Raw genomic sequence first — 23,625 nt, 5'->3', positions numbered from 1 at the left:
TGTTTCAGGCTGGAGAATTAGTTGCTTATAGTTATACTGAACTATTCTTCCTCAAATTAAGAGGTCATTCTTTACACCAACAGAAGAGGCAGATATTCATTCCTCTTATTACAAGCAGAAATCATAAAGAAGGAACAAATGGAACCCTCCCTCTAAGCCCATGATATCAAAAGAGGTAAAAGACAAATATTTCCCCAATCAATAATAGAAACATCAGGTGAAAGAGAAAATGATTTCCCAATCCTTTAATTCAACTGCACTGGAGGTGTGTTATGTGTGGTGTGTGCTCAACAACTGCCACTCAGGGTTGGTGCAGATCATGACCAGCACCAACAGCCTTGCTGGATCCCATCCCTTCCGATGCTCAAGAAAGGTGAGACAAAGCGGGGGGCGGGGGGGAGCGAAATAGGAAAGCCTGTATCTTCTTCCAAAGCTACTCTCTCTTCATGAGGGTACTGTTCCTTCTCCGCTTCCTTTAAGCAATAGGTGCTAGTTCACAAGCTACAGAACCGAAGACACAGCCCATTTGGCTACATGAACTCTGGACTAAGTCCATTGGGTTTTATACTCAACGGTGCACATTCTCCTGGTCTCCCTTCAATCCCTGGACAATTCCGGTATAGGCCTCCAAGCAGCCTTCTCTTAGCTCATTCAGATAATCCACCATGTCATAGTCTGACTGTAAGAGACAAACAGAATCTCCATCATACCAAGAGCCTTTAGCTGTATGACTGTCAGAAGTCCCACTCATCCAATCAGGGCTGGACTTAAAAGACAGCTTGAAGCTTACCTTGTCCACCTGGGCTTGGGAGGCCTGCTGAAGAGTATTCAAGACAACCTCGAGATATTTTTTAAACTCTCCACCGATAGCAAGAGCAATATCACCAAACACTGACAGAATCTGTGGCTTCACAGACCTGTGGACATTTTCATTCTGACCAGGGGAAAAAAAAAAAAGAGAGAGAAGAGCAAATTAATAAAAGCCAAAATATTCTGTCCAAACGTTAAAGAAACATTATTTATAATAAACAGTTACTAATACGCTTTGTACAGACCTTAAGGGCATACACAAAAATTAAGTCTCTCTGGACACATGCACTTTACTGGCCTCCCTGCCCCCCGTTTCATGTATTGAGCACGCGTTCCTTTAATTAACTTTACAACCTTACTTTATAGAATCATCTTGTGAAAATGAACAATTCCCTTCTTCATGAGCCTACAGCCAACATTCTGGCAACTGACAGCTCCCTCTCACTTAATTTTAAGCATCTTTCCAAATTTCTTCAAATACTCGTAAATTAGACCGTGTGTGCAGACACTCACCCCCAGGTTCTCCAGCAGGAGCTGCATCACCTCATCACAGAACGGTAAGATGTTGGACTGCAGAGCACGGCACAAATCTCCCACTAAGCCCACAGCTGCCAAACAAACCTGCAATGAATCAAGAAAATGATCTTCCAAACAGAAGAGGCCACCTACAGGGTAAGGTGTTATTTTTATTTAGCCGCTGGTCCTTTATCACTTGAGCCTAGAGCTGAAGAAAAAACACCCTCCCTCTCTCAGATTAGTTTGGTTTTGTTTTGTTTTTTTAAAGTAGGCTGCATGCACAGTGTGGAACCCAATGCAGGGCTTGAACTTACAACCCTGAGATCAAGACTCAGACGCTTAACTGACTGAGCCACCCAGGCGCCCTGAGATTAGTTCGTTAACAACAATCCGTACGGCAGGAAAAGAGCTAATGCTCTCCAAGATTTCATTAACAAAGGACGGAAATGACAATAATCACCGGGAATAATGGTGGCAAGAGCATGGTGGTTAAAAAAAAGAGAGAGAGAAGGAAAAAGCCCTGCTCTCAGGGTGCTATGCTGGGGCATCTCCTATCCTGGTTTTTTCACCGACTACTTCTAGTTCCACACCTGCAGACAATACAGAGACTACCTGGACTTTGTACCATGAGGTAGTTATCAGGGATAAATGAGAACACAAATGTATTCTTTTGAAAAGCAAAGATTACCTGGTATTCAGCATAATTTTTCAATCCAATGCCCAGGAAGGGTTTAAAGGCCTCCATGTACTTTAGGAATTCACCACCCAACACTGTAGAGAAACAAACTGTTAGCACCACAGGATATCACAGAAGTGAGCGAAAATAACCACACCAGCTCTGCCAAAATGTCTTCACTCCAATCAACAGGTTGGGTGGAGTGCGAGTTAATTACTGATTCTATCACAAAAACAATAAGGTTGTCTCAGACAAGCCAACTCCTTAAGTGCTGGAAGGGCCTAACTCTTATGCCCTGAAGATAATGCCACATCTCCAGAGTGGGATTTCACTTTGGCTAAAACAAACCAACAAACCAATGGGCTTTTTTCAAGGGTTAATTTTGATTGGATGAGCTAATGATACTGCCTCTTGGCCACCCCTTCATCTGATTATAACATGTCTTCTCTGGTGGCCAGCTTTAAAACAGGGTCCATCCCTGGGCAAGTCCGTTAAGGACTTATTTTACAAGCTAGCCAGGGAAAGCAGACTGGGCTTCTTTCTGAATTAGCCACTCCAGGGGCCAAAGTGAACCTCCTGATGCTAGAAATAGGTCTGGTCCTCAGGAATGGTCCTTAGGTAGCAGACTTGGTCAGCGTATACACCATACAGGCGGCCAACCCCGAAGAAGCATTCCAGGTTTCTTAAGTGCTCTTTAATGCACTTTTAATGGCCCTTCAAAGAGCCTTAAGCAGACATGGCTTCCTCAAAGCAATTTTGTATAGTCTGACATATAACAACCAGAAAACCAATTAATTCCTAGAACTCTCAATGTTTCCCTCCATCCTATTCTGAGCACCACAATGTGTCAACCTAGAGTCCAAAGCATTACAACCCAAACTAGGAGGTACCAAGTGCCAGGAAAGAAAATGGAAACCTTTGTTTCCTCGCTCCTCAGAAGGAGCCAAACATCAAGAGAGTAGACTTTCAGGGGAAAAAAGGAACCTGCTGATCTCAGCTGCTGCTGGCTCCCCATTCATTTCAAGGAGAGTGGCAAGGCACTTATGCACAAATTTACACTTACACTCAATCCAACTTTGCACTCAAGTCATGCCCCAATAAATGAGAAGACAGGACTATGCTTTCTGTGGTCAAAAATTCCCCGTGGCTATTGAAACTCTTGCATCCTAAAGACATTCCCTGCCCAATTTTGGCTCACTGACCTTCCACCAGTGTGCTAACTGCCATTAGGGCATCCTCTTGCACTCCCCCAGACCCAGCTGTGCTTTGGAACATCCTTAACAGGGAGGCCATGACCACATCAGAGATCTGCAAAGCATCTTGATGTTGCACTTTTCGGAGAACGTTCTGTGAAATGAAAAAGAGTTCAGGATCTGTTGATTCCAAACCCACCGATCAGAACACTATATATACCTTTTTAAAAAATCAACTGAACCCCGTGGCTTTTTTTGGAAAGTCCAAACACACTTTTTGGGCTCAAAAGCTTTGACAGTGTAAATCATCTGCAACAAAACATACATTTTAATATCCCTTCTATTTCCCAACTCAGAACAAACACGAGATGATCTTCCACGGTACACAAAGTCAGAAGCAATCCTTCCAATGACATCTTATTTACTGATGATGGTCAAGAAATAGTTTTTTTTTTTTTTAATTTTTAAAATTTTTTTTTTTTAAGATTTTATTTATTTGACAGAGAAAGAGACAGCCAGAGAGGGAACATAAGCAGGGGAGTGGGAGAGGGAGAAGCAGGCCTCCCACTGAGCAGGGAGCCTGATGCGGGGATCAATCCCAGAACCCTGGGATCATGACCTGAGCCAAAGGCAGACACCTAACGAATGAGCCACCCAGGCGCCCCAAGAAATAGTTCTGATAAAATAAAGCCAACCTGAATTCTCCTAATTCAATATTCCTCAAACCTCCCTCTTACCCTTTAATTTGTTTCAACTAATGTTACCAGATCATTCCTGTATTTGTCTGATGACTAAGGAAAGACCTTAACAGTCAAGATTTTAAAAGAGCAGACAGGCTTTTTTAAGTTTGGCTAAGAATGAGAACGGAGTTCACAGGGAACATGACCTAGTTAGCATCACTCAATACTAAAACCTAGTACCCACCTAAGCCTTAGACAAGTTCTAGGGTTTTCTTGATTTTTGGTAAAATAAGGAATAGCACCTCAGTCATTTCAGGAGTCCAGTCATGAATGAGGAATGATTTTAATCTTCCCAGTCTCCCCTCAAAAAAGTCTACTCTGAACAAGTGGTACAATAAATGATTTGAATTATAATAAAGCTTCCAATAGGAACTGTTGTTTCACAAGATGATGGTAGAAACTCAATGCTATATTTTTAGCCGAGTGAACCACAGCTGGGAACCAAATCTGACTGGGCTACATTTGGACAACCCAATAAAAACCAAAGACTAGAAGCTGCCAGCACAAAATCGCTGTACAGCTGGGAGGACTACCACCAACCAAATAGTTTCCTTCCCTATTCTGTGCAAAAGACAAATTCTTTTTACGGAGAGAGAAGAAAGGAAAATCGAAAATCTCTCCCCCAATCAACCACAGACGAAAGCCTTTCGAGAAGAGTTTCTGATCAGCATCAGAACTGGTAAGTAATAAAGCGCCATTGTACCTGAAGAGTTGCGCAGAGCAAAGACTGAAGGTCATTGAACTGGATCCTATCGGATGTGCTCTGGATATGCGACTGCAAGGAAAAGAACACCATCATATTCTGAATAAACACCTTCTAAAAGAGCTCTACACTCCCTCAATGCTTCTGTTTTTTGCTGGGTTTGCCAGGACCATTAAATAATCTTTACTGATGCTAATGCAAGAAATAAACAAAAAACTTACCTCAATATATATTTTGATACATGAATAAGTAAACTGAAATGAGCAATGCAAATTTTAAATGGCAACAGTTTTTGTGTAAGCATTCTACCTTTCTGAGAAAAACACACTTCCACGTAAACGTGACCACCACCTAGAGAGAACATGGCGCCGTCCGGCCGCGCCAGCCTGGCCTCACCTCCATCTGGAGCACCTGCTGCAGTCGTTCCATGATAACCAGAGTAGTTTTCTGAACCGCGGGGTAACAATCCTTGGCACTATTTTTCACAATTTCCATCAGAGATTCATATGCAGAACTCCTCAGGTTGTTCTGGTGTCCATCAGGTCTGTAAGGAACACACAACAGCAATCTGAAAGTCTTACCCGAGAAAGAAGAGAGTTGTTACCACGTAGACCACGGAAAATAAGGAATCCAGAAATCGATATGGTTGTGAACATGGTTTGAGTTTGGCAACACAATACAACCAGGAACCAAAGTTTCAACTGCTGAGCCAATGGCTATGTTCGTTATATGGGTCTCCAGACCTGGTTACACTTTAGAATGGCTCTTACAGAAATGGGCTAAAATTATAGGGGAAAAACTAGTTTAAAATGCTGAAGGACCCATGTGTACAACCGACAAGGTCACCTACAGAGCTAAGAGGAAAATAGCTCAATTTTCTTCACTTGTCTGTGAGAGATGGTTATTATACCTACTCTTGGTCAGAGAAGCAGAGATGGAACTAGTTAAGCATGGAAGAGTTTATGCCTAGCCTCCTTCCTCATGGTTTCTTTTGAGCACGGCTTTCAGTATCACTCACATAAAACCAAAATAATTAAAGGTTGTCCCAACTTATAACCCGCTGAAACTACATTTCAGGGGCGCCTGGCTGACTCAGTCGGTAGAGCATGTGACTCCTGATCTCAGGGTTGAGGTCGAGCCTCACACTGGGTGTAGAGATGACTTTAAAAAAAAAAACCTTAAAAAAATTTCAAAAACTCGGGTGCCTGGGTGGCTCAGTCGTTAAGCGTCTGCCTTCGGCTCAGGTCATGATCCCGGGGTCCTGGGATCGAGTCCCGCATCGGGCTCCCTCCTCAGGGGGGAAGCCTGCTTCTCCCTCTCCCCCTCCTGCTGCTTGTGTTCCTGCTCTCGCTATCTCTGTCTCTGTCAAATAAATAAATAAAATCTTTAAAAAAAAAAAAAAAAAAAAATTTCAAAAACTCATCTATTAAACAATTGTATTTTATGCCAAGTTCTTCATCTATTATCAGAAATAGTGATTAATGACCAGGCATGGCAACTAAATTCATGATGAGAGCTACTATTTATTTCCCTTACAGGATAATCAAATATTCCTGTTAACTGTAGATATTGCAAAATGAAGGTACCTCTCCAGATCAATTCTTTTTTTTTTTTTAAGAGAGAGGGAGCGGGGGGTGCCTGGGTGGCTGAGTCGGTTGAGCATCTGCCTTCCACTCAGGTCGTGATCCTGGGGTCCTGGGATCGAGCCCCGCACTGGGCTCCTTGCTCAGCAGGGAGCCTGCTTCTCCCTCTCCTCCCCCCTCCTCTTTCTCTCTCTCTCTCAAATAAACGAATAAAATTTTAAAAGAGAGAGGGGAGTGGAGGGGGGAGAGAAATCGAAGCAGGCTCCACACTCAACGCATAGTCCCATGCAGGGCTCAATCCCACAACCAAGATCATGACCTGAGCCGAAATCAAGAGTTGGACCCTCAACCACTCAACCAACTGAGCCACCCAGGTGCCCCAGATCAATCCCTCTTTATATGAGACTATCTTCTGACTTGACTTGTAACCTGAACATTCTAAGGTAGACATAGCATGTATTTTCTTCTGTTTTTATTTAGAAGTAATCTCTAAGCCCAATGTGGGGCTTCAACTCAGAACCCCAAGATCAAGAGTTGCATGCTCTAACAACTGAGCTGCCAAGTGCCCCTTTCTCTTACTTAAATCATCTACTATACGATTCTTTTAATGTTTCCTGTTACTATGTTCCTATGATTAGGCTAGATGCCCCTCATCCAGGGCAAAAGGAGTTGGATGCAAAGACACCACCCATTTCTGTGTAGTATCAGTCACCTGTCTGTGGTCTCCAGGAGCTTCTGAACTATGAGTTCAAAAGAAGAAGATAAGCAATAGGTAGCTGGTTCTTCCTGATCATCAGCCACATCTGCAGCTTCATAAGCAGCTTCAGCCAGACTGGAGAAAGCCTTAAGTCCAGACAGAGTTAATATTAGTCCTGAAAAGAACCCTACCCCAGGATAACCTCATTTTTCCTTAACATACCATGGGCAGTGTTCCTTTCCAATTGATCTAAGAATAAATCAATGCTAGTGAACCCTCAACTTTTTCTGTCAAGGTCATCTCAGACAATCTCTTTACAGACATCCTTAAAATCAAAATATTTATTTATATTGTTTGTCCCACCCCAAACTCTCTCAGCAGCAGAGTACTTTTATCTACCACAAACACCTCCCACTACTTCTTTTTCCACTTACAAAAAGGCTTTTAGCCCCACTCCTTCCTATCTGAACTTCCTCCCCCATACCCCCAAAGGGCCCTAATGAACTACCTTCAGCAGCCTGTACTGACTCAGCACTTGGGCCGCCTACCTTCCTTCTCTTTTGCCCTCTTCTCAGCAATGGTACTTTTTGTAGCAGCAACTCTCTACCTTAATCAAAATTTCTTGTCCCCAAGCAACTGAGAGAGAAAACCAGGTCCAGACAGTTTTCCCACTGGGTTAGCATAACTATTCTAAATGGTTTGGGAACCAGTCACCATGAGTCAACAGCTCCCACTGGCTCATGCAATTGGCATCCCCCACATTTTAATTGAAGAAATTAGGAAGGAGATGCTATTCAAAAAAGGCCTTCCAATGAGGGAGACCCATTTCTCTCCCACACCTCCTACCTCCTTGCGAATGGCTCAGCGCCGCTCCGGATCTCAGTAGGAAGAAAGCCTTACCCAGCACACATTGGAAGCCACTCTGGGCTCAGCACTGAGGCCCTCGATCAGACACTGCAGCAGGGGAGTCAAGTAGACATCATTGATGGCAGCTTCAGGGAGCAGTTCACAAATTCGGCCCACAGTCCATGCAGTTGTATCTCGAACAACTACACTGGGGTCTTTCATTAGTTCTATTAGGGTGGGCATAGCCTGCAAATACAGCAGTTATTAGCAGAGCAAAACAAAGATTAAAATTCATGTTGATGAAGAGAAAATACTGATGGCTGGGATTTTTTTCAAGTTTTATTTAAATAATCTCTACACCCAACGTGGGGCTTGAACTCATGATCCCTAGAACAAGAGTCGCACACCCTCCCAACTGAGCCAGCCAGGTGCCCCCTGATGATTGGGTTTTAACCCACAGCATCAAGATAGTTTGTCATTTTATAAAAGACACATCTGTCACCTATCCATCAATATAATAAAATTAAAGTGAAAAGTGAAATAGTCCTCTCTTCACCAAATCCCAGCATAGAGTGTTATTAAAAGTCTAGTATGAATGCTTCCACCAGTCTTTTACTGAATCACTCAGGTGATGCATCTAGATGCAGCTGTGACGGCATCTGGCTACATTCTGAAAGGCTGAGAATTACAATGGAGCCTTGTATCACTTATAATAGTAAAATAAACACAGTATTTCCACAAGACTTTTCATTACAATAGATACTATTTTGTCCTAAAGACAGAATCATCACATCACTAAAAAATCATAGGAAGGTTTGTGATACAGCAGGAAGTGAAAAAACAAGTTCTAAGAATACTGCCCAGTAAGAACTCCATCCTGTTCCACCTACATACATGCACACAGAAGAACGCCACACAAATAAATACTAAGAGTTAAGAATGTTTATCCCTGGGCAGTGGGATTAAAGGTGACTTCTTTTTAGCCTTTTCTGCATTTTTCCAAGTCATGACTTTTGTTTAAAAAAAAAAGTCAAGAAATACATTTTAACCTTCCTTCACTGACAGCAAACAACAATCCAGAATAACCTTTTTGGATGACTATGTACAGTTTTGTTTTTAAAATACGGGCACACTTTCAAGGAAAAAGTTCAAACAATAAATATCCCACTTTTCACCCCAAAACTCCCTCAGCTTCACCTGGATAACTAGTGGTTTGAGCTGATTGGGCTCTGGTCCTTCCAAGATACAGCCAAAAGCCATTACTGCCGCATCCCGGTACCGCCAGTCAGGGTTCTTGATGTGTTCTTTAATGAAGGGCAGGACGTGTGGGACGATGTCATCTTCACAGCAGGTGGCCAGGAGCATGAGGCACACGCCTGCCGCTTTGCAGGGGTTCCAGTCATCGTCATCGTCATTCTCGTCCTGACCACAGAGTGTAGCACTAGTTAAGTTTTTGTTCAAGAATCACTTTAACTCAAAAAAACCAAAAAACCAAAAAAACAAAAAAAACCCACCCAGAATTACTAACTCAAAAGGTCTTCTGACTACTCCCAAATGTCACTGGAACTTAAGTTTGGGAGACGTAAATAAAATATAAAACCTTTTTAATTTTTTTCCACAAAGATTCATCACACATAGCCTTTGTTAAATGAGATGCAGATGGAGGGAAGTCCTACTTAGTACTATACAACGAGATGGGCCACCCTCCACTACACTCAACAAGGATGAAACTCGAACAGACACAGAGCAAAAGGCAAAACAAGAGTATATGCTGTATGATTCTGGTTATATGAAGTCCAAAACCAATCAAAATTCATCTCTGGCAGTAAAGGGGAGACAATGAATGACTAGGAAGAAGGCATGAAGTGGCTTCTGGTGTGGTACTAATTATAGTTCGATGAGATGTTAAACAAACAAAATTAAGATTCCATTCAGATCTCCCCTGAAAGTAGAATTCAAGATTTATCTTCCTTATTGTGACTATTCATACCACACAGTAATTTAAGGTAAGCTACCTTATGCAGCTTCAGAACATTACATACCTAAAGAATGATTTGTTCCCAAATGTGAGAAGCACAACAAAAATATAAAAGCGAAGACACTAAGGTCAAAAGACACAAAAAAGTAACTGTAAAACTGAACAAAGAGATGAAAATTTGAGAGAACACCCAGTCCATTTCAAACCAAATACATCTCTACTTATCTTCTGAGACTGTTATATTGAGAGTCATGTACTTTCCTAAACACAAATGACATTCCTGTGTACAGGGAAATTCTGCAATGCTCAAAGTCACAGCAATGTTTCCTTAGAGCACTGCCGGCCCTCTGGGAATACTTCACATGCATCAGAGGAGAGGAGGGACAGAAAGAATCTTTCCAAACACCATACCAAGGAAAACCGTGATGCCTAAACTCAAAAGGGAACAATGACAACCAACGTATACTTCTTATAAAAGAATTTATAGGAGCGCCTGGGTGGCTCAGTTGGTTAAGCATCTGCCTTCAGCTCAGGTCATGATCCCAGGATCCTGGGATTGAGCCCCGCATCGGACTCCCTGCTCTGCGGGAAGCCTGCTTCTCCCTCTGCCTCCCTCCCTCTCTCTGTCTCTCATGAATAAAGAAAATCTTTTTTTTTTTTTAAGATTTTATTTATTTGACAGAGAGAGAGAGATTGAGAGCAGGAATACAAGCAGGGGGAGTGGGAGAGGGAGAAGCAGGCCTCTTAGCAGGAGGCCTGATGCGGGGCTCGACCCCAGGACCCTGGGATCATGACCTGAGCTGAAGGCAGATGCTTAACTGACTGAGCCACCCAGGCGCCCCGAAAATCTTAAAAAAAAAAAAAAAAAAAAAAAGAATTTCTATATTTACCCATTAGACCCACATCTTCATGAAGTCTTGCTACTTTTACTTAGTCCTGAATCTTATTGATATTAATGATCATGAATGATCAGATTAATTTTGTGTTTTTTTTCTTTTAAAGATTTTATTGAGTTATTTGACACAGAGAGAGCAGGAGAGCACAGGCAGGGAGAGCAGCAGAGGGAGAGGGAGAAGCAGGCTCCCCACTAAGCAAGGAGCTGGATGTGGGACTCAATCCCAGGACCCTGGGATCATGACCTGAGCTGAAGGCAGACGCTTAACAACTGAACCACCCAGGTGCCCCTAAATTTTTTTTTGTTTAAAGAGAGAGAGAAAAACAGAGTGTGTGGGGGGGGGGTGCAGAGGGAGAGGGAAAGGGAGAATCTCAAGCAGGCTCCAAACCAAATATGGAGCCCGACGTGGGGCTTAAGGATCTCACCACCCTGAGATCATGACCTGAGCCAAAATCAAGAGTAGGGACACTCAATGGACTGAGCCACCCAGGTGACCCCAGAATAATTCTTACCCAACCTCAACAGCATTTTACTTCATTTTATTTTTTTTAAGATTTTTTATTTATTTGACAGAGAGAGAGAGAAAGAGAGCACAAGCGGGGGGCAGGAGAAGCAGGTTCCCCGCCAAGCAGGGAGCCCTATGTGGGGCTTGATCCCATGACCTGAACCGAAGACAGATGCCCAACCAACTGAGCGCCACCCAGGCGCCCTTCATCAGCATTTTAAATGTATATACATACCGTGAACTCATGAAAATAATTCAAATATTAGCAGATATTCGAGTGGCCCAAGATTAGCACATCCCTTTTGCCAACCTTTCTTTACTGCAACTTTAATAGCATGCGTCTCTTGCATTACTACGGACAAAGGAAAGCACTCAGGAATCTGTATGTGTAGCCTGTGCACGATCGAGGCTGAAATGTTCAACTCTCCTTCACAAACAACTCAGAGCCTAGAGGATCTTAGAGATGCAGTTCGGCTGTTCCGGTCACCTATGACCGAACAGCAACCAACTAGAGTTGCCGAGTTCCTTCATGGAAACTGTTGCACAGTAAACTAATCCTCAACAATGTCTCACAGCTTAACCGGCTTGATTTGCAAGGTAACTCACCTGTTTAGTTAGCGTCTGTGTGAGGATTGGAACCAGGTACTGTAGTGCTCCCTTGGCATAAAACTTGCTGGTGTGCTCAGGGGGTCGTCCTTGTTCTGCTGCCTGAGGACAAACATAAAAGCAAATTCTGGACAGCAGCAAACAGGCTGACACTAGAGGCATACAATGAGAGCTGCCCAGGGGTTTGAACAGAAATACACAGAGCAAATGTACCATCCACTGTGATCTTTTGGAGGTGCTCATTTCTTTGGTCTACTTCAATGGGATTCTTTTAGGCCATACATATAATCTACCTTAAAAGCCCAAGGCAACCTTAAGAACTACCTTTCTTTTTCACAAGCTCAATTCGTATTAACAAGCTGCCATCTAACTAACCTTTCGATCAAGAGGTGTACTAAATTTACGTAATGATGCCAAAAATAAAATCGTGTTTCTTAAAGTACGCAAGACAGCTTAAGGCTGGAAACAAAGCTTGAGTTCAAAGATTTCAAGTGCAGAACTAGGCCCTTTGTCTCTATCAAATTTCTTCACCAGAGTTAGGAAGCTGTCAGTTATGCATCCCATGCTTTCATTAGGACTTCCAAAAGGAAGTAATTCAGCATTGGACGTCACCTTGTTAAACTGTGACTGCCTGCTGCCCCCTTGTGTTCATGGTACTAATATCAACATTTATAATAAATCACGTCTGGGTGATCGGTAAAGCATGAAATGCCTCATTACGGGTCTGTCTCCCTCCTGAGGGGCTCTGGCTAGTAGAGAAAGCAAAATCTCTACAAATGGAGATGCCCTCTAAGCCCGGTCAGAATAAAGCTTTCCCAGAGGAGACTAATGCCCACAAAGGAGCTTTGTCAGAGAAACAACTCTCTCACCGCACAGACTCTCCCAGGCTCACCTCGGAAGCCTCAATGGCCAAGTCCATTTCCTCATCACACACATTGGACCAGAATTCTATCCCTTGTAGGGCCACCTCATCAATGTCACTTTTCATTGCTTCAATTGTGATCTTAAGAGGGGAAAAAAAAAAAGACATCCCAGACCCTAAGTAAGTGCTGGTTCAAGTTAGACCCCCCCCCACTTCTAACCACAAATATTCAAGTGTCAAAAAATGTAGATTTATGAAAGCTGGGTCTGAAATGAAAGGTAGAAATAGGAAAAGAACTTTTAAAATATATTCTTTCCCAGCACAAAGACAGTACAAGTCTTCTTGGCACATTATCGATGGCTTAAACATAATACTCAGACTCAAGGAATTTCCTTGATTTCATAATATTAAGTAAAAAAATTACAGAAGTGACAAAACAGCAAGAATGGTAAGTTTTGCAACTAGCTATGCTCCCATACGTAAAACAGAAATACTTACAGCAAAAAGAGCGGGACCCATATACGTCTCCATGTACTGATAATACAAGGACATTATCTTTACCAGATTCTGTAAAGCAGCCACTCGTACCTTTTACAAAGAAAAGATTAGTTTGCTATTTAGTTTAACAATGTAGTCTGACAAAGGTTAAGTCACATAAATGAGTCAGTAATCTAAAGGGGTCAACTGAGGTACATTTGGGTAATGTCAACATTTCCCCCAAATCAATCTCTTCCCTTAATTTTTTTCACCATCCTTATTTATTTTTCCTCTCCTTTTTTTTTTTTTTCCTTTAAAGGTGCCTGTGGAACCTACAGAGGCCTAAACTCAGGAATGCCACTCAGACTGGATGTTACTCCCACCTGTTTCAAGGGTCACAGTTTAGGTTACAGCAATATCAAAGCAGTTTCAATGGCTACAATGAAAAGCAGTCACTTGTATAACTTAGAGCAATTAAGTAGCAAGGGTGATCAAAAACCATTTCTTCCTTAAACCTTCTAAGAGGATGGCAACTTCCATTATGTTAACTTTCCAAATACTGTTTTTTCCTCTTTTATTAAGAACGGTAGTAGCCAAACCTTATTTCTGAAGTTACCCGATTCCCAACATTTCAAACCACTATGCTGGAGATGGCATTTCCCAGGAAAGATGGAAGACAGATTTCTCATCGGAGCTCACACTCACCCTTGTATCCGGACACTGTGTGGCTTCACAGACCACCTGCATAATAAAGTGCCTTTCGGACTGTAGGAAGAACAAAGATCAAGAGAATAAGACTACCAACCATATATATGGAGATTGTTAGACTATCTCTTCAGGGAAAACCTTGCACTCCCCTCAGGGACCCCATAACCCTGAAGCAATCAAGCAGCTTTCCCCCGACACAGTAATGGCACCATGAAGACTATCAAGAGCTTGCCCCCAGTGTCTGCTGTATGACCTGCCCTCTAAAGAGCTCCCTCATCTTTTAATCCCCAAAATGACCACTAACAAGACTCCAAGGAGGAAGTAAATAGGAAAATGTAGGTCACAGGGATTTAAATAAAAATGGTAAACAAACAAACAAAAAACCTACATTAGGAAAACCCATTTCTTTATATTTAAATTTACTTCAAAGACAAATTTGTTTTCTGGGAGGTGGCAAATCCCCCATCAAACGCGGGAAGATACAGGAGAACAGAGCAATGTAGTTATTTGCTACTATCCTAAGTCTTCTGAAATCTAAAAGGAAAAAGTCTGTTTTCTAAGCAATTAGAATTGCAATTTGCTTTGACTTCTTAGACCTCCCTACTTTGTCCACAGTGAGACCAAGACATGGCAAAAAGCACAGCTCAAGTGTCAACAAACAAATACACAAAAATACTTGCAGACCATATAATCCAGTGATTCCGCTTCTGAGTATAGATCTAAAAGAACTGAAAGCGGGCCTCAAAGACCTATTTGTACACCTATGTTCATAGCAGCGTTATTCACAATAGTTAGAAGATGAAAGGAAGCAACCCCAAAGTCCACAGACAAAAAAATGGATAAATAAAATGTGGTCTATACATACAACAAAATATTATTCAGCCTGAAAAAGGCTACACAGGCTACAACATGTATGAACCCAAGACATTATGCTAAATGAAATAAGCGAGTCATAAAAGACAAATCAAATACTGTATGACTGATTCCACTTAAATAAGGTATCTGGTGTAATCAAAAGCATAGAAACAGAAAGTAAAAAAAGCAGTTGCCACTGGGAAGGGGAAAATGGGGAGTTGTTCAATGCACAGAGTTTCAGTTTTGCAAAATGAAAAAGTTCTGGTGACTGGCTGTAAAACAACATGACTGTAACTTAACACTATTGAACTGTACACTTAAAAAAGCTTAAAATGGTAAATTTTACGTTATTGTGTATTTTTACACAACTTAAATAATAGGGGGAAATATTTCCAGGCAAGATAAACTTTGTTTACATATTCATTTTCAAAAGCACCTTCCAAGGAGTTATGAACTAGCCCAACTTACATAATTTTTTTTAATTTAAACTCTATGCCCAACAAGGGGCTCAACTTCAAGACCCCGAGGATCAAGAATCAGGTGCGCCACCGACTGAGCCAGCCAGCCGCCAGTTTAGTTTTTTTAAAGTAAGCTCTACAACTTTCTGTGTTTTTTAAGATTTTATTTGAGAGAACATGTGGGTGCACGAGTGGGGAGAGGGACAGAGGGAGAGAATCTCCAGTACACTCACTGCTAAGCACGGAGCCAGCCGTGGGGCTCGATCTCAGGACCCTGAGATCATGACCTGAGCGGAAACCAAGAGTCAGAGGCTCAAATGACTGAGCCACCCAGTCGGGTGCCCCAACTTCCATGTTTTTTAAAATCCCAGAGCATACCCACACTTTGCTCTATAAAAGGAGAAACCTAAGCTTAGAAACACTTCAGATCACATTTTCCCCAAAAGCCTCCCAAAAGCAAACACACCTACTCCATGGCCATTTCTCACACAACACAAATCTTAACTAGAATGGAAATGAGTGCACCTAAACAAGATGGTACTTTCTAGACCACAAACTTAAAAAAAACCTTTCATTTAACTCTTACTTCTTACCTTCTGAACCTACTACACCTTTTTGTCAAAAGAGACTCACCTCTTTGTCAAAGTTTGCTTTGGTGAACTCCAGTGAGTTCAGGAGTGCATTTGTAGCCGCCAGCTTCACATTATTACTGGGCTCTTCTTTCCTCATCCCCTGGATTATGGCAGTCAGAATCTCATTGGATTTATCCTGTAGCTGCTCTGGGTCCTGAAACAAGCAGAGAAGTGCAGTGAGTAAAATAATGAGCTCATGACTAATCAGCAGTCCTTTTAACTGTGAAATCCACTCGAGTGAGTATCATGACTTTCTCTGATCTTTTTCCACACATTTCCATTTAGGGACAAACCACCTGCAAAATATCCCGGGGCCTACTAGTCCAAAATTGAACCGAAACAAGTTAAATTCATCAACTTCATCTGATTTCTTAGCATAATGACTCTGGGCATGAGGTAATGCTGGCTTTTTCTTCCCCCTTCTGTGCAAAGGGAAATGGCAGTCTGGTGTTTTTTCCAGGCCATCTGTATCAACTGAAGTAAAGCTTCTGAGGGCCAAGGATCAATGCCTGGGCACAACATCTAGATAGTCTAAGTCCAGGTCAAGTGTGGACTTCCTTGCTTCATCAAAAGTCTGTATATGGAAACAGACACCAAGGGTGGTAACCTCAGCAGCAGCCACAGTCCCAGGAGGGCTGCATTTCACACACTACTGTGTCTCTGGTGGCTAAGCCAACTGCTGCAAGGGCTGGCAAAGGGTTTCTGTGCACGAGTAAATGAAAGTAACACAGCATCCTGAGGTACACTGAGGATTGTGAGAAAGGGATCCAGATCAGGGATGCTCCACAACAGAGCATATCCTCTTTTAAAAGTCTAGAATCTATACCTCTCCAAGCCTACAGATTTCTACTCTGAGCTTGGGATCCTCAACTCTCTTTACTTTAGTGCATGATTAGCAATGTGAGGATAAGTTAGCTATCCAAATATGGAAGTCTAGATTAAATAAAGCAGTCCTACTTGCAAAACACTCTGTAGTAGCTTAGTTTTCTCCATCAGGTAAGAACAATCCTAATACTACGCATGTCACAACTAGAGGGAATCAGAGCTATGTTAAGTTAGATACAGAGGGCAGTACTTACTATATCTTGGCAAATGTAACCGATAGCTTCCAATGTTGACTCTTTCATGTGCTCTGTGCTGTTGGGGTTTGTGACATTGGCCACCAGCTGAGGAATGAGTTCTGGCCACTGGTTCACTGGGATCTCTGCACAAGCAATACCAGCCACACACTGTGAGGCAGAACTAGGCCGGTAAGTTTCTGTGCCCAAAGTCTGCAAAACCTGTGCGCACACACACACACACACACACAAAACAAGACGAAAGATATCAATTTCTAATGCTATTTGAACACATTTTGCCTACCACCACACCTCTTACATCACTCTGAATTTTCTGCAACACACAAAAGTAGAAAAAGGCATATACAGAATAGTCAGCTGTCAAAACAAAAACAAAACAACCAGCCTCACTACCAACACCAGTACAATCAACATTGTTCCAGAGCCTGGAAAACGAAACCAATTACTCCCTACTTCCAAAAGGACTCCTCCAAAGCCAAACATCTCACGTCAATGTTCAATGCAAGGTAAGAAAGTGAGAGTCAGAAGGATGACAATGTTAGAAGGCAAAGGAGAGGACAAAATTCACCTTCTAGGCTCCTTGTTAAAGGTACAATGGAAGGATGCTCACAGCCTTGTTTTATGGACAGAAAGTGTGGAACTTTAGAATGAGGCTAACTCTGGGCATTCAAATGGGTCTGATTCACAGTAGATCGTGGTCTAGCCTAATCCAAGGAAGAGATCTTCCAACTCATGAAATGTGGAACAAACCTCCTTCCCTATGGTCAATGACAATTTAACACCTGGGGTGACTTTCATAAAAGGCCTTGGTCAGGGAACATCACTAGATGCAGATACAAAGTTAATGACGTTACCAACACCTAAGAATGAATCTTTACTTAACTTCCAATCTGGAAGGATTTGTTCTGTTTACCCAATAATCAGAGAACTCTTCTCTCCACCATCAACAGATACCAAGAACTAGTTAGATATGCCAATTAAAATGAGATTCGCTTATCGTTAAACAGGTCTTGTTTGAAATGATAATCGTACAAGGATTTATGTAAAGGGTAAAGGCACAGGTACAGATAAAGGATGAAGTCACAATTGACCTAAGGTTAATTATTACCATGATCAGCTAATTCAGTCAATGAACTCACTAAGAATCACCAGTCCACTCAAAAGGCAAATAGTTAACTGTTCCTGGCATGAACACAGGACAAAGCGTAGCTGCCAGATATTCAGGCCAGCTCTGCTGACTGGGTCAGGTCACTTAGTATCCTGCTTTGTAGCTAATAATAATGAACTCCCCATCTTTCCCCCATACTGTAGATCATCATCCCTGCCCGCCCCCACTGCCAAAGCTCTGCCCAGTAACAAACTGTTCTGATTCTAAATGAAGGTTTTGCTCTCTAGGGCTATCACAGCTAGAATGGACTTTAAGAAAAACTGTATGTCAAAGACACGGAGCCGAGAGGCAGGGATAAGATGACCGGTCTAAAACAGCAGGAGCTTGGGGCACCTGGGTGGCTCAGCCGTTAAGCGTCTGCCTTCGGTTCAGGTCATGGTCCCAGGGTCCTGGGATCGAGCCCTCCATTGGGCTCCCTGCTCAGCGGAAACCTGCTTCTCCTTCTCCCACTCCCCCTGCTTGTGTTCCCTCTCTCGCTGTCTCTGTCAAATAAAAAAAAATAATAAAAAAATAAAACAGCAGGAGCTGAACAGGTATTAACCCAAGTCTGATGAAGAGTTCCAGTTCAGGGTGCCTTTACACTATACCACACCATCTCCTGGTACAGATGTGGAGAGCACCGACTCCCACTGTACCTTTATCTTTCTTCCTTTAAATGGCTTCTGGAAGACCCCTAGTTAAATACTATTCGAGGTGATTTGGAGACCACAAAGGTACAACTCTTAAGTACAGGAAGATTGTTTTTGTTTTGTTTTTTTAACCTAGGGGGTAACCCTAATGATAATAGTCAATTATCAGAAAGAAGAGGAATAAAGGAGTGACCCTCTGTGTCCAAGACCCACATTTCAAAAAAGAAATACCCATCAACACTGAGAAAGTATTCATTACCAGAGGTGCTATGAAAAGGGGGAAAAGGCCATGATTAACTTTCTTTCATGCAGAAGAGTTCAACAACACATACACAAAGTCTTGTCCAAATTTTACAAAGTGTTAAGACTGACATGCCAAAAAGAGTCAATCACAGTTCCAATCATTTCTCATCTCATTTACTATCGCATGATTCGAGCAAGATGAGAAACTGAATGGGCACTACAAGCACCAAGATTTCCAGTGATTGATGGAATAAACTTCAATTGTACGAAATTACTGAAAGAAAGATTAAAATGTTATTACATAAGCAGACCCAATGTGGACAGAAATAGCTCTACATATTCCAAAGAAGATTCAAAATAAGTTGGCTTTCATAACCTAGTTCCCACAGTCATGAGTACTTTCATGAAAGACTAGAAAGAGAAGGGGTATATAACTTGAAAGAGATGTTGTTGCCCTTAAGGCGCACAAATTTACCTAACGCTGAGACCTCGAACCAGGAAACAGCAAATATGATGACATGTGCAAGTACGCATTTAGGAACCCCCCACCAATTTTCCCTCAAATACCAAGGACTAATTGCTTGACTTACCATTTTCTGTGCCTCATCCACATAAAACAAACCACTAAAGAAGCTCATTAACTGGGGAGTGGGGAGGACACCTGTCCATATATTCTGAGTATCTTTTGCTGCGGCTAGAATTACGGATTTTAACTCAACAACAAAGTCGTAAGACCTCCATGATGCAGAGCAAGGGACATTTAATTTTCCGCAAAACTCATCAGTCCACTCTTTAAATGCCCTGATTAAGAGCCAGATGTTTCTAAACAAAGTTTTTCATAATTTGCTAAATAGATAAAAGCACCATTAACTTCATATTCTTATTTCACACACTCTTTGGGCTTAAAAGTCCCAAGAGATTATTTAGTTCCCCTTTGAACTCCACATAGTGCCAAGCCTAAACCACCAAAGAGTGAAAATTATCTACAACACAAGTTCAACAAGAGCAGGGACTGGATGACTATGAAAAAAATCACTTAGAAAGACAGGAATATCTAAAAAATATTCCTGAGCCTCACTCCAACAAAACAGAATCTCTGGAGGGAACCTGGAAATATATTATTGTAGCAAATTCCCTAAGTGATTCTCAGAGTTCAAGTTTGGGAAACAACAATTTGTATACTATGCCAATTCACCACAGATTCTACAAATTCTGGCATCCAGTTAAAGTTCCCTAAACTGCTACAGTTTACCTTAGGTTTCTGATGCATTCATTAATGGGAAATGACAGCACAGTACAGAAAAGCTAAGATGAGAAAGAAAATTTAAATCAAATACAATTTTTATCTTCAAGTGAAGCTTAAGTCTCAGAAACCTATTACACTGTCAGCTCTATCCCATGTAAATGACAAAAACACTGACCAAGATGTCTCTTGTAGGGGGTCCAGGAGGAGAGGATGGGGTGGGTGGGTGGACGATGAGGTTTCTTATTCCCAGAGGCTAACATGACCAAAAGGAGATAGTTACTTACATAATTCTTGACTTCCCGTCGAGCATTAGCATCAATTGCAAGCCACCTCTGCTGATATTGTGCCTTGATATCTGGATCTTTAGATGTCAAAGAGTTCTTGATTTGTAGACCAGCTGCGACTCTGGCAACCTGACTGTTTCCTGGATTTGCCAGCACTCTGGACAGTTCCACAAGGAACGTGGGCTATTAAGAGAAGAGGCATTTGTGAATGAAAAGTATCTCTTGGGAATTTTACCAACTGAGGATAGCTTACGGAGCACCAAAACATTGGGGGAAACCTAAGTTTTTTAGAACGTATCGTAACATCTCGGAATATGCTACAATACCTACTTTAAGACTCCTATAAACATGTTACATGGTACACAAATAAGTTACCCTCTTCTCATGCATCCTCAGCATTTATTTAACAAGGAGGTACAGATTTTCCTATCAACATCATTCTTAGTGCTCAAATCTTCGCATTAGATCTCCCAGAAATAAAGGAAGTTTGACAATCTAGTAGTCAGAGGATTCTTCTATTTAACAATGCCTGACAATAAATATTTGTTAAATGAATGAATATGTGAAGACAGGGTAGAACGTAAAATTGTTTCCCTAAATTTAAAATATCTTAGTCCAAAAAAGAATAATATTCAGGGCGGCTTTTAATCTCATGCAGGCAGGTAATCTTGCATTACAGAGGTAAATACTTACAAACCTGAAACAGATTTAGGAGGCTAGTCCTCTGTTTTAACTTTACGTGTTCAATGAGAGAAGAACAATGAAAAAAGACTTAGTTATAAATTTGATTATGTTTAGAAACACAGAAAAAGTGAAAAGATAAAAATGCCAAGGCAAATTTGCCAAGAAAAAAGATTTTACATTTAACAGTCAACGGTTAACACACTAAGGCTCCTACACATTTTGGACTTGAGCTGTCCACTGAACATAGTGCATTTCTGAAAACCTTACTCAACCTTTCATAATGCACAGGTCCCCAAAACTACTCCCTGTTTAAAAATTTTAAGATACACTCCTCTTCCCTGCAGAAAGGTCTGTCCAAATGGAAGTTAACAGGAAAAATCAAAAGCAGAAAACAAGTCCTGCAATCACAGCAGAAGATAAATCTTAAAAGTTTTATTAATTATGTACCACTAAGGAATGTTAGGAATGTCAGAAAAATAAAATGTTAAGAATAGGATAAAAGGCTTCTTGTAAATGAGCAGAGGCAGAAACAGGAATATACCCCACATGGAAGTATTATTGGTCTATACTAGCAGAAAAGAAATCCTTTCTATGGAAAGTTAAGAATAAAAAGTAGTAAAAGCTAGCACATAAGAGCACAATAAAAGCCACTTAAGGCAGTTTGTATAAAATAAGCCTTGTCACTTTTTTGCTTGTATTTCGCCTGGATTACAAAGGAACATGTTGGGTTACAATGTTATTTAGGCTTATTACCTATTACCTTTAAAAGATGTCAAGTATCATCCACCCTTCCATCTGTTCCCCATCCCCCGCAATAAGAGGGACATCAAAGAGAAACGTTACTGGCACACAGGCTGTTTCAACCAATCCATCCCACATTTTTATACAGAAGTCCAGTCTAGTGGACTTCTCTCCATTTTTTCTGTACACCTTAAATATGAAAATATGAAAACGAGGAACTTTCCTCTGTGATTTCATCTGGGAACAGGCCCGATCAAGGATGAAGCCTCAGCCTGTTGTATGGGTACAAATTCAGTCTCTACCCATCGAAGTAAAAACAAAACAAAGCCAAAAAACCCCAACCAACCCCCACCAAAAAATAAATAACCCATAGATGAATACCCAGGCAGTAAAGGGAGAAATATTGCCGGGAGTGGGTTAGGAGGTATTCGGGTGCCAGGCCTGGCCATGAGCACAGTACCAAGGGGCATAGGAAAGGGTAGACTCTGGGAAGTAGGTGGAGAGAATAACAGGGGCCACGGGACAGGAAGGAGAAGCCGGCCCCGGGCAGAGCAGGGCGGGCAGCTGGGCTCAGAGCTTCCACATGGCCCCTAGGCCCGGCTCCCCCACCCCCACCCTTGCTGAACACGCAGCGCCGCGCAACCTAACTTCCCTTCCCTCCCTCTTTCTCCCTCCCGCTGCACCGCCGCCCTCAGGCCGCGCGGCGATTGGGCGGCAGTCACCCCGGCGCGCCGCGCCATTGGCCAGCTGCCGGGGCCCGGGGCGGGACACACCCACCGGCTTCCCGATGGCGGGGTTAGGTTGGACCGGGGTGGGGGAGGAGGGGGACGGGATGGGGCGGGGTGGGTTCCCGAGGCCTGGGCCTCCGGGAGGGCGGGAAGGCCCGCACGCAGGAGATGGGTGGACGGCGGGATGGGGGACGGCGGGGTGGCACGCACCAGGTTTTCCACGGCCGCACGCTCCAAGAACTTCTGCGCCGCTTCCAGTTCCAGCCGATCTGGGGAGAAGGAAAGTGGGAAGGGGACAGGGTCAGAGGGGCCAGGGTTTCCCCTCCCCCCACCCGGTCACCTCACCCCGACCCCCGGCCCCCGCGTCCTACCGGGAGACACGGTCTTCTCGAGGATGGTGATCAGCTCCATGGCGGAGGTGGTGGCGGGGACTCCTCCTAAGACGACGGTCCGGCTTCTTGGGAGGCGGCTCTAACTGGGGATGGGGGTTGGGGGTCGGGTGGGAAGGGAGGGTGGGGTGGGGGGCGGGGGTCACCACAAGCCCATTCACCGGCTCCCTCTTGGTAGTCGCCCCGGCTCCCTTTCCTTCCTCTTTTCCTTCCTTCCTCCCTCCCTCCTAATTTGTTGCTGGCGGCGGCAGCAGCTGCTCCTCTGGCGGCGGGGGAGGGACCCCGGGGGTAGCTCAGAGCGCGGCTGGTGCTCGGGTGGCGGAGGGAGAAAGAAGGAAGGGAGGCGGTAAGTGAACGGCGGCTCGCAGGGAGGGAGAGAGAGGGAGGGAGGAAGGCGGAGGGATATTCGGGCCGGACCTCTCCGCGGCGGCACCGCGCTCCATGTCGATTGGCTGCCGCCGTGGCCACGCGGAATCCCCAATTGGCCAGGCGGTCAGCGTTGAAGGGCCGCCCTGCGCCCATTCGCCCGCTAGTTTCAAGGCCCGGGTTGGCTGGGCGGGCAGCGGAATGAGGCGCGCGGATTGGTCGGAGGGAGGGCGATTGGGGTGGGGCAGGCGAGAGCCGGCCGCTGATTGGATTGGCCTGGTAAAGGCCTTGAGCACAGACCGGCTGAGCGCTGGGAGGAGGGTGGGCC

The 23,625-nt window shown here is 43.2% G+C and overlaps 1 protein-coding gene across 1 annotated transcript in view; it reads right to left on the bottom strand.

Moving 5' to 3' along the window:
• Positions 1 to 23,256, bottom strand: part of KPNB1 (karyopherin subunit beta 1) — a 28,029-nt gene extending 4,773 nt beyond the window's left edge. The window contains exons 1-19 of the mRNA XM_006744889.3: positions 22,914 to 23,256; positions 22,753 to 22,811; positions 20,390 to 20,572; positions 16,820 to 17,020; positions 15,742 to 15,894; positions 13,793 to 13,852; positions 13,109 to 13,198; positions 12,641 to 12,751; positions 11,749 to 11,850; positions 8,962 to 9,186; positions 7,819 to 8,010; positions 6,934 to 7,064; positions 5,035 to 5,182; positions 4,639 to 4,710; positions 3,205 to 3,349; positions 2,015 to 2,097; positions 1,324 to 1,431; positions 791 to 934; positions 574 to 679 (exon numbers count right to left, since the gene is read on the bottom strand). Coding sequence (XP_006744952.1) covers positions 574 to 679; positions 791 to 934; positions 1,324 to 1,431; positions 2,015 to 2,097; positions 3,205 to 3,349; positions 4,639 to 4,710; positions 5,035 to 5,182; positions 6,934 to 7,064; positions 7,819 to 8,010; positions 8,962 to 9,186; positions 11,749 to 11,850; positions 12,641 to 12,751; positions 13,109 to 13,198; positions 13,793 to 13,852; positions 15,742 to 15,894; positions 16,820 to 17,020; positions 20,390 to 20,572; positions 22,753 to 22,811; positions 22,914 to 22,953 — 2,353 coding nt within the window. The 5' untranslated portion in view covers positions 22,954 to 23,256. The remainder of the gene's footprint in view (positions 1 to 573; positions 680 to 790; positions 935 to 1,323; positions 1,432 to 2,014; positions 2,098 to 3,204; positions 3,350 to 4,638; positions 4,711 to 5,034; positions 5,183 to 6,933; positions 7,065 to 7,818; positions 8,011 to 8,961; positions 9,187 to 11,748; positions 11,851 to 12,640; positions 12,752 to 13,108; positions 13,199 to 13,792; positions 13,853 to 15,741; positions 15,895 to 16,819; positions 17,021 to 20,389; positions 20,573 to 22,752; positions 22,812 to 22,913) is intronic.
• Between the last annotated feature and the right edge of the window lie 369 nt (positions 23,257 to 23,625).

Source organism: Leptonychotes weddellii, chromosome 15 (assembly GCF_054177405.1).
Source record: "Leptonychotes weddellii isolate Sample4059 chromosome 15, ASM5417740v2, whole genome shotgun sequence".
In the NCBI taxonomy this organism is placed as follows: domain Eukaryota; kingdom Metazoa; phylum Chordata; class Mammalia; order Carnivora; family Phocidae; genus Leptonychotes; species Leptonychotes weddellii.
The sequence above is the reverse complement of the archived record's forward strand: the minus strand, read 5'-3'. Positions and strand labels throughout refer to the sequence as shown.